General features: G+C 39.3%; 1 protein-coding gene and 1 long non-coding RNA gene across 2 annotated transcripts in view; both read right to left on the reverse strand.

The window, feature by feature from the left end:
• Window positions 1-278: 278 nt before the first annotated feature.
• Window positions 279-12,121, reverse strand: LOC140240063 (protein FAM167A-like). Its single transcript, XM_072319872.1, has 2 exons — window positions 11,569-12,121; window positions 279-683 (listed from the first exon to the last, which is right to left on the reverse strand). The coding sequence occupies exons 1-2, from the start codon at window positions 12,043-12,045 to the stop codon at window positions 402-404; spliced, it is 759 nt and encodes a 252-aa protein (XP_072175973.1). The 5' UTR covers window positions 12,046-12,121; the 3' UTR covers window positions 279-401.
• A 200-nt stretch (window positions 12,122-12,321) lies between these two features.
• LOC140239415 (uncharacterized) overlaps window positions 12,322-22,120 on the reverse strand; it is a 44,044-nt gene continuing 34,245 nt past the window's right edge. Inside the window, exon 3 of the long non-coding RNA XR_011901981.1 lies at window positions 12,322-12,928. This is a non-coding gene — a long non-coding RNA (uncharacterized lncRNA). The remainder of the gene's footprint in view (window positions 12,929-22,120) is intronic.

Raw genomic sequence — 22,120 nt, forward strand, 5'->3', positions numbered from 1 at the left:
TTATTGTGTATTCTTTTTTATTTTAGCTTTCCATCAAAGGCTTTTAAGAAATGGGGTTATACTCCCATTTCTTAAAAGCCTTCGATGGATTAAATCCCCATCATATAACATCTTACTAAACTTATCATTTTCAGACATATCTATCACGATTTCGCTTACGTCTGCAATCTTCTACAACTAGGACAGTAAACGCCCATAAGAAAGAGAATTCTTCCACTAATGTCCACCGATGATGTAAGACACTCAAACATTTACTATGTGTAAAGCTGATATTCGCCTCTTGTCATTCGGATTAGCAGTTTGTCCGTAACGTTCGAGGTACTAAATCATCGTCCGTTTGCTAATCACGTGTTTCCAGTCGCGTGAGATCTGAGTGTAGCAGACTGCACCGTCTCGTCTCGCTACCGGAGCGAGAACCGCCGCCGATTCAAATTCATCCGCGTGACTCCAATGTCTTTCAAACGCGGGTCGTCGACGCCGCCCAGCGAGTACATGTTATTGTTCAGGGGAAGGTCGAAGAGGGCGCTCTTGAGCTCCTCGCTCTCCTCCACGATGCTGTAGCGGGCGTCCTCTATCAACTCCTTGTGCTCGTCGCTCGTCTTCTGTAGCTTCAGTTCGTGGATTTCGGCGCGAAGCTTCATGAGCTGCATGGCCAACTGGTGGTCCTGTGACTTCATATCCATCTGGAACCAGACGAGAAAACACAGACAAGGACAAAGTTACTTATCTTAGTTGTATGGAAAGATATCATGCAGGTTCGGAAAGACTAATGTTAAACGTGAACAATGTATTGATATTTGGTTTTGTTTTCTTTGTTTGATGTTGTTCTTATTGTTGGTAGTGGTGTTCGTGTTGTTGTTTTGGGGAAGGTGCATAATATGACTGAACAGCCACAGTTGTATGGACTTGTTGCACAAACGGAATACTCGACATATTCATTACATAATATTTTGACCACGACTTGAAGGATGGATTAAGAAAATTATACCCATAAACATGTATGTGGATTCAGTGGATTCAGTGAATGCAATAAGAAACACCAGTGAAGTTTAAGGAAAATTGAACAATCAGTTCAAAAGTTTTATCTTTACAGCTTGCCATCGGTGCCACCATTGCTGAATAAGAAGGCTATACCAGTGCATGATGTCATAAAAGTTGAACCACGTAAAGCATGCACAGTGTATGAGTAGGCCTATAATTCAACTTATTTTGATTTTTACACATCAAAGGAATAACACCTGACTTATTTCATTTAAAAGGGCGTTGCAGGGGAATAACATTACCTTCAGTATGATATCTATAGTAATATGTCGAGTGAAGAGCAAATTATATAATGCTGTTGAATTGTGACTTACTCAATTTTGAAAGCTTTGTTCAGGTGATGATATGGACTTAAGAAAAACTTTGAAAATTCATAATTTTTGCGCAGATTGTGCATTTTTTTAATGAACGTATGTATGAATAGATGTCAGTCTCATCATATTATGCCACGTGATATCAAAAACCCTTAATATTCACTTATAATCACACATAAATCTTGTTCATTTGAATTAATTTTGATAAAACATACAAAAAAATTAAAGGTACAGTTTACCACTGGGAGCAGTGATTTCAAAAATGTTCGAGTTATCACATTAGATCCATTATTTGGAGGTTAGTGTATCACAAAAAATCCTACCATGTCAAAATTTCGCAATTAAACCTGGGGTATCAGGAGATGTCATTGTATTTTTAAACCATAACTGGAGACGGTTTATTCTAGAAACAATTTTATTATAACTATTGTTCATATTTTGTATATTTAACAATACTTAACATCGATAATCTGGACTGAAATTTTTACATTGGTTGTTTCTCTCCCTAACTCGCATTTCAGAACTATTTTGAAGCACTAAAGCTGGGTTTTTGTTCCATCTGCAAATGGTAAATAATGCCTTTAAGTCAAGCAGGTGCAAAGGAAAATCTAGATGCCTTCACTACCCATCATTCCAATCACTGTCTATAAGGAGGGCTTGAGATAATCCTGTCTAAGTGCTTCAATTGGGGATAATCCTAACTAGGTGGTTTGAGTCCGGATTTTTCTACCCCTATGGAGGGGCTCTAAGTTACCCTCAAGGCTGATAATCTACGGCCGACTAGTTTTCTCGTGTTTGATGACGTCATATCGAGACAGCAGGGGGAATAAATGAATATCTTATATAGATTTATACTACAATGTGCATTTTACGATCGAGGTATAAGATAGTTCATTCCTACATAAAGCATGAACATAATAAGAAGCCGAGCAGAGAACACATCGAAGTGCACAAAATTAATATAGCGTAAAAATATCTTTTCTAGTCATGAATTTCTCCATGAAGATGTGAGCAAATTTGTGTCGCATACCCAAAACTTGATGATACTACATCTGCAGCAAAGCGAGTAAAACACTAAAGAGAAAGCGAGACAATCGATGAAAAAAGAAGCACCTTCAATGTTTTATCTACTGGTTTGCAGTCATCATGACGACTGTGTGACCATAGTCACACAAGGCTGGTGTTAGTTGGTGTCAAAGAACTTGAATTGGTTTGTACTTGTAGCGCCCTCTCTCGCCCACTTTTTTTTTGGGGGGGGGGGGTATCTACTCGTACACACACAGACTAAAAATCTGCACATAACATGCCTGTATCAACTTTAGTGTAAGGTATTCATATCATATCTGGTTAATCAAGGATTGCTCAGGAATAATTCAGAAAACACGAAAGATTGATTCAATACTGAACAAAATAATGTCCCTAATCGCCTGAAAATAGAAGGCCTATATTGTACCACGTTGAGTCGAAATAGGAATTTAGGACCAGTGCAGTGCTGCTCTCTCGCCCACTTTATACAAAAAGCATATTGCTACCATCAATATTGAAAAAAGGGAAATAAAAAAAAATCCCTCATCCCCTTAAAATAAAGAAAAGAAATAGCGGTGTGCAACATGTCTGAAAAGCAGTATCAAGTAATGCTCCCCTGTAAGGCAATTGGATCTGAAGACGCTCCCATAATTTCCAGAAACTGTCTCTTCAACGACCGTGAAATATCCCTCCTAAATGACATCTGACCCTTGAATGGCATAAATCAAATCGTTGGCTCAAAACAGCCATTTGAATTCTGGCTTGTCTCTTTTTATCAAATGATCATATAGCATCTCCTTCTAGTCGCCTAGGAGGGGGAAATATCAACATTGCACAAGTGGGTAATGCGTTACAGGGTGATTAATCAAGTGAAACACAAGGAGGATCAGTCCTGGCTGCTGTGTGGAGAAACAGAAAATCGGTTTGAGCCTTCCCAAGATGCATCACGAGTCTGGGCTATATGAAAATATTCATGCAAACATAGATGATTTATACTGACATACGACATGCAAAAAATGTATCTGTATACGTAAACATCGCGTCCATGTCACTATGTAACTATATAAAATTGCACCTCTATTAGGCCTAATTATTATATTTCCATCCATTTTCTTTTTATTCATTTCATTTATTTTACACTAACGTGCTTACTGAGAGCATCTCGAGTATGTAGATGCAATGAAGGAGAGCGTGTCCAAAACGCTATTCAAAAGTCACCTGAAAAAAAAAGATTTTTTTTTTTTTGTTATTTTTAAGACAAAATAGTTGTTTCATGTGATGAATGGACACCACACCCCTGGAGATAAAATGGTTATTGTTATAATACAAATTGGCAGAGCAATGTCTAAGCAGACTGATACATAAATACATTCATAAAAAAAAAAAAACAAAAAAAAACGCGTTGATATCACAGAAAATGGAGCGTACGGTCACAGCAGATAACGCAAATGTATAAGAGGACCTCTACAGGGAATCAATATTGTTATTACAGCATCAATCTTATTGAAACGGTTGTTAAAACAGCAACCCTCTCTCGGATTTCATTGGGTATAAGTGAAGAGGAGAGGTCTGACAGAAAGCGGCTTATCACAGTTTAAACTTATCTAATCTTTACTAATCGGGCAGCTCACCATAACTCATAACATTTAATCCGGTAAGAAAGGCTGAAATTATCACACGAATTAGATGTGTACTGAGGTGGCGAAAGTACATAACAAAGAGGAAAATCTGTTTAATTTATATTTCAGGGATTAGAATCGGAGATAAACTGCAACTATGATTCTGTCATCTCTCTCTGAAAAGTTGGTGGATATGTGGGGGAGGGGTATTGAAACTGGACCAAAAGTACCTTCTTTTAAGCAGGAACGGTTGGGACAAATGCCTAATCTGAAAAATACTGCCTACATAATTTCTGTTCATTTGGCCTTCATTTAGCGCACATTACCTCTAAAGTCTCGGAAATATTGTGATCCTTTAAAAAGCGTACATAGATTTGCAAACTCTTCTGCTTGAAAGGATCAGGGTTCTTTTTTTTTTTCCACTGTGGCATGATTGGTAAAGTTGTTATTTTGTAGACAGGGACCCTTCCCACTTCCCTGTTGTAGAAGAAGCAAATTTTCTTTACTTCTGGGAGATGTAGCGTGAGTCAGACAGAATCAATGTTCGCTAAATCGAGAAAGTTTTTCGTTTCAATTTATCTAAAAAGAGACCGAGTAGACGACGTGACGCGACTCACGCAGTGAATGTCATTCGCCCCTCCCCATGTTTGAACTGACAAACGGCACATACCCCAGTTGGAAACCCCCCATACAATCTCTTTGACCCCAAGACCCCAGGCCCCCTCATGAACGACCCCCTGTGCCCCTACTAGGGGGATCGAATTACCCCTGTATGGGGTGTTGTCCTCACACACAAGTACAGTCTATGCCGCAAAGCCCCGCCAAGCCAGACGCAGGCACTGGGTGTACATGGTGCAGGTGGGCGTTGTTCGCTGCTCCCTCAAGACTCAGCTGGTGCAACAAACATCATTGCAATTAGCGTATAGGAAGATTTAAAGAAAAGTGATGAGGATGGCAAAATCAGCGTGTTACCAATAAAAAAAAAAAATGGTTGGATATGATCATTCGCAGTGCCATATATGGACTCCCTTCCCATGACATAGTTTTATGCTACAAGAAAACAACAAGAGAAGCACGTAATTATAATTTTCAAGGTCTAAAAATCCAAGTTCGTAAGACAGACAGTAATGATAAATACCGATGTATTCCCATCAACATTTTGTCTCTGCATTTCGCCTACTTTGAGTATCTTTGATATTCCATGGACAGAGGTTTTCATGCAAATGAGATAAATGCTTTCTTCTCTTATGTCAAGCACTTGTTGTACTCTCATTTTCTGTCAATTGGTTGAATGTCCCAAACCCGTTCCCTAAGAGACTCTATAATCTTCACACACTTTACAGAGACCTTAAAAGGATTCCGTAGACAATGTAATATTAAAATGCGTTCCTCCTCATGTTGATCTTTTAAGTCATGATTTTCCTGTTTAGCTCCCCAACTATGACAATGCAATACAATATTCGATATCCATACTGCACTGATCACACAGATTAAGGTGCTTTCTTACAATGTGTATTACATATCACATATACTGCAAATGGATAACCGCCTCTATCCTTTCCTCACAGACACTTTACATGCTTTACATGGAACATTCTTCGCTGAGTCGTCTTTTTGCTTGCAGTATGCTTTCATCCACCCATCCCATGCACCCCATCAGGCAATTTAACCTATCCTCAACTTATACCCCAGACCTTCATCTATGCACCTGTATGCACTATAAAGGGCTGAGTTCAAAGTAATGCCACGAGTTGATTGGCCGACCATTTCAATGATGAAGACTACCATGGGGCGAACCGTCCTGGGGAAAGAGGATGATGATGATGATGATGATGATGATGATGATGATGATGATGATGGTGATGGTGATGACGACGACGGCGATGATGATGATAATGATGTGGTGGTGATGATAATAACGTGATGGTGATGATGAAGATGATGATGAGGAGGAGGAGGGGGAGGATAATGATTTATGGTTTTGGTGGTGGTGGTGACGGTTTATGATGATGATGATGATATGATGACGATGATGACGATGATGATGATGATGATGATGATGATGATGATGATGATGATGGTGGTGGTGGTGGTGGTGATGGTGATGACGATGATGGTGGTGATGATGATGATGGTGATGATGATGGTAATGATGATGGTGATGGTGATGATGATGACGGTGATGATGATGATGATGATGATGGTGATGATGATGGTGATGATGATGATGATGATGATGGTGATGATGATGATGGTGATGAGGAGGTGGTGGGGATGAAGAGGGGGAAGGAGCAGATTCTATAAATGGGGCGATTCCCTTTCTGTCCATAATTCCAGATAATTTATCAGAAATAACGCAGACTTAACGTGGCTTCGTGTGCAGGTGACATACGTCTCATGTTTTAAAAGACTGTTAAAACGATTTAAGTTCAATCGAAATGTTTTTCTCAACATATCAAGAAAACTCGAAAACATAACGTACCAAAACAATCTACAGTTTAAGGTTTACATTATAGCAAGCAAGTATGATTGTCTTTGGCATAAAGACAAACGCTGAATCATTAATTGCTTTATTATTTATGCTAAGTGTTGCCTAAATCCACGAAATACTAGTAGCAGTGACAGGCAAGAGGAAGTGATGATTTAGAATAAAAAAAAGGTCAGTCACGTACGACTATTGACTGAGACAGCATCGCTGCTAATGAAGCGGTACTCATTCCACCACTTCCGCGAAAACCATAATGCTAAAATCAACAAAGAGGGCGGTCCAGTCATGGCAACCGTACGTGAAATAATCTACAAGAGAAAGGGGGAATATGGTTCCCACTCCATGCCGAAGGAAAAAGAAATCGCATGATGTAAATCACTTGCAGATGCCTAAGCACGTAAGGTTATGCGGCTCCCTCCTGGGAGTACATCCTTGGGCATTTCTCCACCTCTCGGCCGTCACTCAATCCTTGGGCACACGTCGAAGGAATCACACACCTGTACCCAGAGTTGTTTTCCCCTGCCAGCGATCTCAATTAGATCGCGATTTCATCCTGCGTCCCTACGAAAACACACGAATACACCCGGCTATGTTTGAACACCGCACAACGCTAACACCTTCAGGCACCTGCGAAGCGTTGTGAAGAAGACACTCCATTATTGTCCCTCGATGAATCTGCGGTGTTTTCATTTTTTTCCCCCCAGTTTTCTTTTTTTTCTTCACCAATCCTTTGGGAGATAACCTTCTTCATAAAGTGCAGTATCTATTGACCCTTCATGACCTATACATTAAATATGTACATACATTTAATTACCTTGCTTTCAAGGGCTACCTCGCTATTGCGTGATTAAAACAAGACAACCCACACGTAAATGATACAATAACTCATTTTGGATGTGCTAAATATCTCATACGCATGATATATTTATCAGATCTGTTCTATGTTTCTGCGACACCCCAGGGACAGCTATCTATGACATTCGTGTAAAAATTTACCAGTTACAACATTCTGTAAATCCGAATAAAAACAAATAAAAATAGGAGCGTTTAGGCTCGCATAGCGTGGCAGGGTAGGTATACCTTTTAAATGGATAGCATTATCTTGTCTCTTTAATATAAAGGGGCGATAAATAAAAACAAAACACAGTACACAATCTCCTCCTATCATGAAGGCTCTTTACTTCAAGGGTATACTCATAACTAACATTTTTATCCATTGAAAGGTATGTTACTACATGTATATTACAAATGATATCACAACACGAACCAAAGATAAGGACGAAAAAAATTCTGATAATAATCATATTATTGGCCAGATTCAGGATGTCAGAACCACATGTATATATGTACAGATAAATGAAAAACATTGTAACCCTCCGCTCCACCCCCCCCCCTCTCTCTCTCTCTAAAAAGAAATAAAAAAGTGCACCTCTAAAACTACACATGGGATCTCCATAGCTACCGCCACCATTGCAGACTCTTTTTATCGCTTGAAATGCAGCGCGAATGTTGACGTGGGCGTCGGTCATAGCTCCCCTCCGCCCCCCCCCCCCACCGCCCCTTCCACCGACCTCTATAGCTTTGTCTCATGTCTCCTCAACGAAGTGTCATCAAACGCATATGAAGCATCATTAACATAGCCTGTACCTCTTTGAGTATCGTCATGATCGTGACAAAACATCCTGCTCTTCAAGCGTCAAGAAAGACACCCATCTCAAACTTCGCCCTCAATCTTTTTGTCTACCTCTCCCTCAGTCGTTTTCTCCCTTCCCTTTCATTCATCTTTCTTTCCTCCTCATGTCATCTGTCTCCCCTTCCTTTTGCTCCTTTTTGTTTAGTCTCACTCTCTATCAAATTCTCTCCATCCCTTTTTCAATCGCGTGCGCTGAGAGGATGATGATCGAATCATGATGCGTTTTCAAATCAATTAGCCGTAACGTGTCGACACACAGTGATGCAGTAAAGGCGATGATGAATGATCGGTCTTCGGTCTATGCGATGAAAGTGCGCGCGCGCACCGACGTTTGTCCTCCCATGCATCATTATGAGTGCACTTTATAGACTAAAATAAAAGAGAAACAATAACAAAGAAACAGAAATAAAAGTCGATTATTCAGCTATAATTCAGGAACGTAGAAGGTCATGTGATAATCAGGAAGTGCCGACTCAAAGTGCGATGGGTATGAGTTCAAAATTCTGCGGATGAAGGAGTTGGCACCAGCTCATTGCAGCTCAGTCATTAATGAATTCCTGAATGGACGGAGCCAAGAATAACACGCGGATGAGCCCTGAATCTCTACCGTACCTTCGCTGGCGCCGATGAATAAATAACTACGCCATTGAAACGCGCGTGGCAAATTTTACCAAGCGGTGCTGTCGAAATCTGCGTTAGAGGTTCTCCTAACTGTCTTTGCCAAACCCGCCCATATCCGCACGTCAGTTTTCATGCGAATCGCCGCAAAGAGTGACAGTCGAAATCAACTGCCATATAAACAATTTGTAAGACCTGGTTGGAGCTATCCAAGGCGATGAAAGAATGTATATTTTGTTTCGATTTCCTTCTTTTCTTGCGATGTATATTCTTCAATTGAAACATTTCATCAGTCATGCAGATGATCTGCTCAGGGTAAAAGTGACACCTCGAAAGCCTTCATCGAAATAGGCGCCGAGTCCATCTCTGTTACTCACCCAAAACGCCATGCACTCTTACCATAATTATCAGCAAACGGAATACGATTCAAGAATGTTACTCCCTACGAAGGTATTGCCTTAAATGTAGGATATTCTTTCTGCTATATCAACATCAATAACAACAAAAATAAAACATGGAGTTACATGAATAAAGGTTACATAGTTGATTTATGGCTATAAAGGCAGTCTCCTTGTTATGATTTATCAGTGTTTTCCGTGTTACTTTACAACAGACGTGCTTTCGTCTTGATCAGCACAAACGAAGGTTTGACAGAAAGGGAGATCAGAGGGATAAAAAGGTTTGCACTGAACAATAACAAAATATCCTTGCATAATTTCCTTTTCATATCATCATGTCGCAATGATCATGTCTAATAATCATCATATCGCAATGATCATGACTAATAATTATGTACTTAGCTGAATTACTATCGATTCCTTCATTATTCTTTACATTTTCTTAATTGGTTCAACTCACACGTAAGTCTCACTTGCCCCCCCCCCCCCCGCAACCCCCAAACCAAAACATAACAAACCAAACCAAGCGAAAAACAAAAAAAAAAAAAAAACAAGCACACAAACTTGAAACCTTACATCCCTGGAATGATTTCATTTAGGATGTGTTGGTCCATGCTGGAAAGAATACAGTGTCGTCCCACAAGTCTCGACTACGTACGCACTAATGTGATAACATCATCGCTATCTCGTGAAAACGTGTGAATCTTCGAAATTGCACTTTGGATTGCTTTGAATTCTGCCATTATATAGACGTGCCGCAGATATGTCACGCTCAAATCCGCCACATCGTTGATGTTGCGCTGTAATAAGTGGGTCGTTGGTATAAACAAACGTAATTGCATTTCGCTTACGAGTCTGCATCCTCGTCCGGATCAATTTGCACCTTCCGCCACGAAAATGGTTAAAGGACCAGATTGAGTTCAGGTAACGAAAATCATTTTCGGAAAAAAAAAATGTGTAATTATTCTGTTCGAAATCGGTAATCACCTAAAATGACAATAATCATGATTTTTACTCGGTAAAGACGAGTACTGAAACGGGACGGTGTGACTTCTATTGCATGGAACAGTGGATTAGAGACATAGGTGTAGGTATAATGTCGTCGGTTGAGAATGATAAGGGCGTTAAGTTGCCACTAAACTCATAGTGTTCGAGACAACTTAACGCCCTTCTCATTTTCAACAGAAGATGTGAAAACATTGTCTTAATTTCTTCTCCAAGGAAAGACATCGGGAGCTTGCAATGGGCCACAATAACCAATAATGATGTCAGAATGCTATTTTCAGAAACATTCCTTTCTAACCTTCGATTAAAATTAGGTTATACGTTTCCCTTCGCCCGAGTATGAACGAAAACCGAATATTCATTTTTTTTCTCTTTGCGAGTCTGATTTTACAGAGGCATATATCATATCTTATATTTACTCCACCTCAAAACATGAAATTTTACATCAAGCAATAACCTATCGACATAATTGATAAAAACCGATGTTTTGTTTTAAGTAAGTTTGTTTAGCATAACTGGCATTGGGGAAAAACACAAATAGATCGATGTCCATAGCTCCGATTTATGATTAGAGCTGTCCATTCCGGCATAAAATGAAGCTCAAATTTTAGCCTGACCACTTCAAGGTAATGTCAAATTCATGTGCGTATGGAACGCAGAGTATAGGGGGGGGGGGTAGAAAGGGAAGGAAAGTCATGCGTTATCATTTTCTGTACACAAAATGAACCCGACAAAACAAATCAAATTCCCCCAGTGGTGCCTCGGCCCCCATCACCTAACGAGCATCGGCATCAATCATAATCATGGCCGATTGCAGCATGTACGCGGGATAAAATATTACGCCATCGATTTTCATCTCAAGAAAACGAGGGGAGAGGGAACGCTCTCTCATCCCTAGGTTTGTTTTGTCAGAGTAAGGGAGGATGGGATGGCTGAAATGCCAAGCCAGATGTGTCCAAGACGTGCACTTTCTTCATTACGCACAAAGATAATCAGGTGGATTTCGAAGTTTCCCATTGAATATATAAAGATCTGTTATCAGGGGATTCAAGATTTCAGTGAACACGACGTAGCACATGATCAAAGTATTAATTATTTTTACTTCCAATAATAACCCTCGAAATTGGGAAAGTTGCCTTCATTCAAGTCAAAAGAAACAATCGTTCACTATCACTGCAAAAAAAAAAGGTGATATTTGATAACGTAAGACTGTTGTTTCTTGAATTAAGCAATATATGAAGAAAACCTTTTTACATAAAAGTGTATTCTATTGACACTCGTCGAATGAAACTGTCAAATCAACAAGTCAGGGAAAGGAAAAAAGAACAAAACTCTAAAATCATTCTGTCATCGGTTTGATACTCACCAGTTCTTTCTTTATCCACTCAATGGCGTCATCTATCTTCTTCCGTCTGTCTTGATCGTCCGCCGAATCGTCGCTGTCGTACCTCTCATCAGAGTTCGTATCCATGTCGGGTTCGTCGACCGGGAGCTCCGTGCCCGATCGCGATGTGGAGCGGGCAAGGAGCCCGACGTTCTCCTGGAAGTTGGACAGGTTCTCCCGCCACTGCATGATAGATGGTCGTCGAGTCGACAATCGTAACCTGGTCGTGATCTTCTTCAGTTCGGTGAGGCCGGCGACCTCCTCATCCTCATTGATGGGCTGGAGGTCGTGTGAGATGAGGAACTTCGGGCGAGTGCTGGCGTCGGGCAGGGCCACCGTCCCGTTGATGAGGATTTGTGGCGCGCTCATGTTTGCTTGGCTCTTAGGTTCATGTACTTTGGTATTTGTGGAAGACAGAGACGCCAACAGCGAGTCAAAATTAAAGTAATTCCTGTACATGCATTTTATATCATTTTCAAAAACGGGATCTTCTACCTGAGACTTTATAATTCCATCAATCAGTTTTGCTCACCAACTTCTGATATTCCCTTGGGTATAGGTGTGTGTCTTATTTCTCCAAGAGTCGAGTCGAGCTGTGGTCCAGTTTAGGCTTCAGGTAGCGAGAAGAAGGTTTCACAGTGTTGTCCTCCTAGGTGATATGTCCATATTTTCTACTGGTTTATCTCACATCATTCACATGTCATTTCCGCTAACTTTGTCATCCAGTAAAGATGGTGATTCTCATTACCCAGAAAGAAGGGGACATTCCCTACTTTCTGTATACGTTCGTTGTGGTTCTGTTGTCCGCGAAAAGTAGAAAAAGATCCGTCGGTGCTAATGCAGAAGCAAATTGATCCTACATTGACTACTGTAGCCTTGACAATGTTGAGGAAAGTATATGGGTTAATTGTTCGGTCCGGTTTACCGTGAGAGCTTAATGGATAAATTTCGAAAACCGCACATCGGGTAGTTACACTAAAGGGACCGTCTACTTAACTGCGTCCGCGAGTTTACTGGCGCGCCACAGTTTAATACGTACAGCGTTTGCCGCGTATCTCCGACGCGTGACGTCCAGCTTGCGTTCCTCGTCGCTACGTGATGGTTTGCGAATGGCGCCTTCAACGACGCGCCGTCCACATCAGAGATGTAGCTGTCCAGTTCCCCCTGCCACCCGAGTTCGTTGTCATGGAATGCGTGCGTCCCTGATTGCTCCGCCCCTGTCACTGTTGAACGCTCGTGCCTGGAATTACCATGTGTACAGTCGCGTGTTCACGCCGTGGCGTCCATCCACAGGATATCCGAGCGCGCGGCGGGAGGATGCCGAGGTAAGTTCTTCCGAAACCTATCATGATGAAAAAAAAAAAAAAAGGTCAAAAGTTCAAAATGATATCTATTACAGCCCGTTACATCTATTGAATCTTTAGAAACAAACGGATGTGACAAAATGCAAAATCACTTCCAGTGAAACAGTCAGAGCGCAACAAATTCGTCACACAGTCTCAGTTATGCTGACAAGTTGGTACTTTTAACTTTCACTAATCACTGCTGACTAAACAAGAGTATCGCATGGTATTGCGGTAGGATCTACAGTGTAACTGGACATCAACAAAATATTGAGAAATATGTTTGTAGCACGATGACATGTTATATCACTTATCACTTCTTTACAGTGGTCATATAACTTTCTATATATTTGGCTGAGTCGGTTCCTAATTATTAATTTCTCCACACAAAGTTTGCGTACTTCGACAGTATTCGTGTCTTCACAAAACTTTCCTCCAAATAACATATTTCTATTACTCTTGAGTGAGCGAAGCTTTCCATTATGTAATCTCTTTGACTGTTTCCCCTCTTTTTCACATTTTGGAAAGTCTCTTATCTTGCTTTTGCGTAATACTCCATTTTGGACTGTCTCGGCTGCTGGACAACTATACATGCAAGGTTTGGGCAAATGAAAGTGTTCTTGATTTTGACATCTGAAAGAAGCTATTATGTGCGGGGGGGGGGGGCGGACTCACACGGAAATGCTATCTGGGCATCCATACAAACAATCAGTGACTCATGCCAGGAAATGCTAAATGTCCTCAACATTCACCTTTGTTTTTGGTTGGTTTGGACTGTTTCTGCAAGTAGTTTGAACTTTCCCGTCTGCTCACGGCTAATATCGCCTATCGATATCTTGATAGTTTACAGACAAAACACCTAATACCATTATCATCCTACGCTCTATCAGGTCGCAGGGAATTTTGTGGCATCAGCACACACGTGTCAATAATCAACACACGTAATATTCTGACATGAACTTGACCGTGTTCACAGGGGATCTTTTCGACGACTTTCTTCTTCGCGCTCCAGTGTATTAAGATGAAATAGGGGACTCACAGACAGCCTCACATATTTTCACGATTCTTCGAAGAAAGCTGCCAAAACATAAATGGTTTGTTTATACGAGTTGTGTTTTTAGGGAAGGGGTGGTGTTCATTAGCTCGTTAGCCACCTACTAGACGTTATCTCTGTCGTTTGGTACAGGGATTTGTTGACATTATTCGCACGCTCACATGTTTGTACATACAGACAAACTTTACGAAGAAACGCATAAACACACACGAACGAAGCACGTACACATTCATATCTACAACATATATATCAAAGAAATTTGACTGCATGTGTTCTGACGGTCTGTTTTCTGTTCTGTTTTCATCTGTGGGTCAGGTAGGGTCCTACAGGCAACAGAACTACAGTCGCTCCCGTTATAACGAAAGTCATCGGGACTGGCCATGGCGGTTTCTTTCGTTATATCGAAATGTCGTCAGTAAAGTATATAAAGATAAATAGACGATAATTTTGGGACCTGAATCTTTACTTCGTTGTAGCGAGAGTTTCGTTATAACCGTGTTCGTTATAACGGGGGTGCACTATCAAAGTTTCGTTATAGCCAAACAGTAAAGTATATAATGATAATATATGATAGACAACATCGTCACAATCAGAAGCTTATTGAGTGTAGCTATTTCGAGCGGGAGTTAAAGGAATGCTGATGGGGATGAAAATTGGGCTTTAACTTTTTTGCGAGATACCAAGAAGACACTTATGAAATAGTACAGAGCATATCATTTTAAGAGGAATTCAAAGTTTATTTGATGAAAATCGGATTTGGAGTAGCTGAAACATCCAAAAACAAAGTAAAACAAAAAGATCGTAATAAAGTGTGGGTCCCACACTTAATTAGGATCACTCTGTTTTGGATATCTCCCAGCCATTTCAAAATCAATTTTCATGAAATAAACATTGAAATCCTCATGGAATTACATGCTCTTCCATATTTCATAAGAGGTTTCTCACTATCTCATCAAAAAATAATAAAAACCTGAAGTTAAGTCTCAACCAAAACTATATGATCCCTTTAATTGATTTCCAGATGCTAAATGTTAGTAACAGCCTATTACAATGTCTTTGTTATACTCGGAGAATTTGTACGATTTCCCAGAGAACCATTACTTCTGTTTCATTCCATGTTTGTTTCATTCCAAATAGAAAGCAAAATTTCCCCGCACGCATATTTTCCTTAAAAGGGAGCCACAAACAAATATATAATAGAGTTTATCTTACGATAACAGCTTTGAAGAGCTTTCAGAACACTTTTGATTTGGGGATAACATACATAATCTTTGACTGAAACACTTTATTTATACAGACGTGCAATACATGGTCGAACTGCGATATGCCCTGAATGTAAACACGGCTTATTGTGCATGCTAGAGCACCACTGTTAATATGAGAATTAAAGACGGTGAATAGTCATTCACCATGGCGCTACTATGTGCTAGTATCACTTAATTTTTTGGTCGTCGTTTACGCCACACCATTTCCAGGATTTCCTCTCCTATAGAAAAAGAAATGTATTGAAAATAATACTGAGAATAATCTATTCTTTAAACACTTCAGTACAAAGTTGGGTTTTTTTTTTTTAATAACAGAAACAGGTATTTTCCCTCAGCAAGCATTCAGTTCATTGTATCTTTCCACATCTGCAACCGGCGCAACAACGTAATGGTTTCTATTCATTAATGATAAAGGCCTTCAGCCTTGAGCAACGTCCACAAAATGCATGGTATGTGAAAAGATACCATCGCTGATTCTTTCCTGGAGGAACGTTTCAATGCAATGAAATGTATATTATTCAATAAAGTTCGATTTAGGAGTCGCATTCAGCAGAACGCGTTTTTCCAAATTTACTCGGTAGGAAAATGAGAACTTTTCTTGTCCTATGATTGATGTACCCTGTCGGCTCTGGAATGACTTGAAGGTAACGTGCCTCCACTTACGAAAAAAAGAGGAAGGGGAGGAGGGCGCTATTCTCGACTCATTTAAACTTACCTTTGCGGTGACACCAAAGAACGAGAATTCTACGTGAGAGAGCAGACTCGAAAGTGTCACCTACAGAAGACTGATCAAGTATTGTATACGCCTTATATTTCGCGAGTCTAAATTTTCGCAAATCGGGAATACCCGACGTTTTCGCGAGTGGTTAAATTCGCGATCGTCGAGTCCTGTACTGAACGGAGAAATGTACATGCGTATACGTCACATCCACATCGGGATCAGAGTCAATATTTTCGCGTGTCTTTAATTTCGCGAATAGCACCTGACTCGCGAAATTCGCGAAAATAAAAACTCGCGAAATATTTGGCGTATATTCTACTACTTCTACGTGAGATTATGAATTAGCATATAGGTACTGCAGATACAATAATCATTCGTAGCCTGTACAGAGTAGCACGTCATGGATTCGATGAGGGCGTATTTCTTTATACATGAATGGGAGGTATGATGGTCATTACTGATTTTCAGGTATTTTACCGTATTTTGTTTGACAAGATGATATTATACAGTTGCACCTCTCATGGATTTTCCAAGACGATCTCATGGTAATTACTGCAGCTTTGCATTTAGCTTTCCCTGCTGCAATGTTCGCACGCGCTATTGATTTGAAATCTCACCTGCTCTTACATTGCTCTTCGTTTGAATTGAAACGTGTAATATTTGCAAACTTTCGAGAAAGAAACAAAATCATTCATGCTGTTTTTAGAAATCCAGTTTCATCGCACCAAGCGTAATCTGCTACTCACTGGATTCAATTCACTATGGTCAGTACACATTATTTTGTTAATCCTCATAATACATTATGAGGAACCTTTTCTGATACATGTGTTGTTTATTATTGTGTTCCTTTAGGAAATGAAATAAATGCGTCCACTTTGTCGAAGAGTAAACGACATTGACACAAAGGTCGAATAACAACAGATGCAATCATAAATATCTACCCCTTAATATGAAGAGTGGATACGATTTCAGGAAGTCAGTGTAACATTATTGGCACATGCAGGCACCGTGGGGTATCAAGACTCTATTAAAATTAGATCCAAACACGGCAGTCTGCAGCAGTCGGTCGTCATCTTGGCATTATAGCATTTTGTATCGATAGAGAACAGCCTGAATGCCAGACTATCCATATACTCTGTATATAGGCCTATATATATATATATATATATATATATATATACATGTATATCATTCCTATTATACATCTGTACTGTGTTAGAGCAGACGACGCCGTGATCAAGGCTATTGATAATATATTTTCAAGGCGACTAATTTTCGTCAAGATCATTCGTCTTTTTATCAGAAAGCGACTCGTAGCGATACAATTCCCATGCACCATACGCACATCAATGGTACGATGCTTTAAAAAAAAATGCCTTGATTGACAGAGACGGAGTGTGGAACAGCCATCAGATCAGCTACATGCCAAAATCAATCGAATAGAAGCAACAACAGAAATCAAAGTTTGAAGAAACTTCGATTGGAGAAATATGCTTATACACCTATCACCAATAGCATAACTAATTCAAACACTGAACTTTATCATGAAAATCAATTGTAAAACACACTGACAGAAGGTCAACCCTGAATGTGGTTTGTTTCGTTTGCGTGTTATTTCTTAAACTTGTCGTTTTGTACTTCATTTATTCATCCAGCTTTTCATTCATCAAGTAAATATCATCGCAACAAAATAAGAAAGCTATAAATCTCTGGAAATCTTTACTTCACACTGCAATTCATTTCTTTGAAGTCAAAATAACTTGCATTTTCTATCATCTTACTCCTGAAATATTTCTAAGACTATTCAGCAATGAACATTGTGATACTTAATTTCAGTATTCATAGTCATGTAACTCGACATGCATACACTGTGTACATTTAATTCTTGATATCCGACTCACAGTACGTTCGATGAACTTATTTTCTGATGATTGCTTGACTAGGCATGACAGGGAAAAAAAGAGGATACTAAATCACGACAAAGAAATCCGTGAAAGAAGTTTCTCGCTCTACTAAAATTAAGATTTTTATAGCCAGGTGGTATACGGCCAGCGCTATATGCCTTGGCGTGTTACACGCCCACATTCATTATCCGTGACAAATTTGACAATGTGAGGGGTCACCCAAGGTCACGAGCTCATCTATCAAACTTCGTGATAGTGCTGGTATTCGGTAGAAGACTGCGTCAGACGCTACGCATTTGTATGATACGGAAGACCAACAGCGAACGGACACACTACTGGGTCCCTAGCCCGGGTGATATCTGTTATTCCGAGGGTTCGTTTAATAATAATAATAATGATAATAATGATAATGATAATGATAATAATAATAATAATAATAATAATAATAATGATAATAATAATAATAATAATAATAAAATAAAACATGAAAAGGTTCGTTATTCCGAAGGTTCATTAATACTAAAATGACATAAGGTTCGTTATCCCGAAGGTTCGTCAATCCGAAAATGAAATAAGGTTCGTCATTCCGAAGGTTTTGTCAATCTTAACATGAAAGAAAGGTAAGTACTAATGAACCTTCGGAATTAGGAACCTCATTAATTTCATTTTCGGACAAACGAACCATCGGAATAACGAATCTTCGTATAACGAACTGTAAACCCATAACCAAATATGATACTTCTATATGTCTCGTCTATAGATACAGCATACTTTTTTTGACGGTATTGTACGACTCTCTCCGTATATTCTTGCGGAATAAACCATTACCGATAATCATTAATGACAAAAGTTACGATCATAACAGTTATCACAAGTTTATCGATAAGAATTATGGTAATAATGATATACTCTCATTATTGATTACTTTCACAAGCATTATCATGATCACTGCAATAAAAACAAAAACAATATAATGTCTTCGCTGTTTAAACATTTCTCTCTTTCTCCCTCCCTGGTATAGTTATGCTCTTTTGTTTTTATTTGAGCCTCACGTTGTCACACGGTTGGTATATTCGATAATGATAATCACGCTCGTGATGATACCACAGATCATGCTCGTACCTCACATTGTACCTCAATGCATCACCCATCTCTTGAGCAAGACAAGACATAAAAAACGCAAATTTTTCAAGAAAACTTTCGGTCAAAATCAAAAAGAAAAGCAACAATAACAACGACAACAACAAATCAAGACTTAGCTTTAAACGTCGGAAGATATTTCTTATCCAATACACTATTATGTTATTATGTATAGGTCTACAAATATATTGGGTACATATGGCAAGACACTTCACATCCCTACAAGGAATTAAGTCTGCGTGGGGTCATTGTCAGGTCATTTCGGGTCACGGTCAGGTCATCTCGGTTCATCTTGCTCTTTCCGCTACAATATGACACGATCCATCAATGGCATTTGCTGTTTGTTTGTTTGCTTGTTTGTTAAAGGGCTCGTATAGTTTTGGTTGAGACCTAACTTCAGGTGTTTAACATTTTTGGGTGAGATAATGAGAAACCTCTTATGAAATATGGAAGAGCATGTAATTCCAAGAGGAATTCAACTTTTATTTGATGAAAAATGGTTATGAAATGGCTGAGGTACCAAAAACAGAGCAATACTGATAAAATGTGGGACCCACATTTTATTACGATCACTTTGTTTTACTTTGTTTTGGGATGTCTCAGCCATTCCAAAACGGATTTTCATCAAATAAACTTTGGATTCCTCTTTAATGGCATGCTCTGTACCATTTCACAAGTGGTTTCTTGGTATTTTGCAAAAAGTAAAAAGCCAAATCCTCAGCTCCACCAATACTGTACCATCCCTTTAAAGGGTATAGGAACGTTACTAAATGATGAAACTTGACTGTTGCTAGATTGCTGGTGACTCCAATGATATATTCATTCTAAAGGCAGATCTCATTGAAATTTAGCGATAAGTTATGAAGTCCGTATCCTCATTGCACTCTCTGCCTTCATGTTTTTGTGCGTGTGAACTTGCTCATGCATTCTGCTGACTGACGGACCAGGTTGACATCGGGCACAATTTCATATTATTTCCTGAGTCATTCTGTCAACAATCAGAGTTAAAAGAAGATGTTTGGCCTCCGAAGGCCGAACTATACACGATACTTCGCGCCGTGGGGGTTATCGATCTGTCAGGCATCCATCATGACATATAGTGACGTCAAGAGGTCACCGGGTGACACAAACACACAGCTGTGAACATTTGGGAAGAACAAACAGCGCTGAACTGAATTATTATATTAGCACGACTGACATTGAGGGGCGAGGGAATAGAGCTTTCTGGATATGATTCTTCATGCATTTTTACATTGGAATTGATTCACACCACATGCGCGCCCATACACACACACACACAAAAAAAAAAAAGATTATAAAGGATTTACTTTGAGATGAGTATATAGACATGGAAAGGTGATGAGTTATACGGAGTGGCTGAATATCACACGGTGGCAAGAAACGTACTATTGATGTGAACGTGTCATAAAGTTTTCATAGCAAACAAAGTTCAAGTAGATCCTTCATCGAGATAGATCTGCCGAGATTTAAAGACTTTAGGCTTGTTGACATATTCTATCAAATAAATACTGCATTATCTTCATATCAAGAGGACGAGGTTTATATACATTGCTGAGAAAAAAAAAATAGTATCGGCTGATATCTGCACGGTCTCTTATCCCGGATAATCGTTGCTTGGAATCGTCTTTCAAGAGTTCATAAACACCTGAATTTTAGTTCGGTATACAAAATAATGCATAGTTATATTTTGCCCGGTAGGTGATACCCTACTACATCCCCCATCCTAAAAAAAGAAAAAAAAAAAAAAAAAAAAGACACACACACATAAACACACACATACACAAACACACAATAACAAACAAACATGCATACATACAAACAAATAAAAGTAAAGCCAAAATTAGCATAACAGTCGGGTAAATAATACAGGCAGTAGAAAAGTTACAGATGCAATTGATAGTACTTGTCGAAGTAATGCTATACAGTCGTGAAAGCAGTAATAATAGTATTCTATTGGAGTTTACAATAGAGGGATATGTTTGTAGACGAGGTATATGAATGTATTTAGACATTCTGGTGATGATATAGGGGGATTGGTTCAAAGCGGCAGTGTAATACGTGGATGTATCTGCTGTCAAAATCGCATGCGAGTAGTACAATCATGCAATGATAATCGACCCGTTTTTCTAGAGCTCCCTGCATGCATTAACGTACACAACCCCTACAACGATCTGCTATTCACGGAGTCGCAGGAGGTGCTTTAGAAAGTTTAACTTGGATTGAAATGAAATGAATAGGCGAGGAGTAATCTATCCATCACCTAGTCGCGACGAAAACCTCAACGAGAGAATTGTATGTACACAAGGTTTGTTACATTAGCTACGACTCATTCATAAACTAGGTCGCCCAAAGTTCACGGGGGCAATCAAATTGTGTCCCGGTCCGATCGGAATCTTTCGACTTCGACTGCACTCGTTATTTTCCATTTATTGTGCCATTATCTGTCCACGAGGTGATAAACTGAAGTCGTCATTAATTACGAGCATCTATAAACCTTGCAACTGTAATTAAACTTTACAACTGCAATTGTCACCTCCAAGTCACAATGTGTTCTATGCATCGCCTGTTTGTGAGATGCAATCAATTTACAACGAGGGATTGCCCGTTACAATACCAGCGATGCCCCCGTCTTTCGCTCGATTTGAACAGGAAGAAATGTTAAAGGATTTAGTGCTTCAAAATAATTCTAAAATATGAGTTAGAGATAGAAACAACCAATGTCAAAATTTTAAGCAGGATAATCAATGTTAAGCGTTGAATATACAAAATGTGAACAATAGTTCTAATAAAACTGTTTCTAGAATAAACTGTCTATATACATTTATGGTTTATTGAAAAAATAGTGATATCTCCTTATGTTTTAGGTTTTGCTGCAAAATTCTTATATGGCAGGATGTTTTGTGATACAACTGACCTACACATGTGCATAAAATGTGATAACTCGAACATTTTTTTTTAAATCACTGCTCCCAAATGAATAAACTGTATACCTTTAAAGTATTGCATAATTGGTTGTCCCATTTCAACCACGCTGCAGTGTGCAGACTGAAATCCACTGATGCTTAGAAAAAATCATGCATTTTAAG

This window comes from Diadema setosum, chromosome 16 (genome assembly GCF_964275005.1).
Source record: "Diadema setosum chromosome 16, eeDiaSeto1, whole genome shotgun sequence".
NCBI lineage: Eukaryota > Metazoa > Echinodermata > Echinoidea > Diadematoida > Diadematidae > Diadema > Diadema setosum.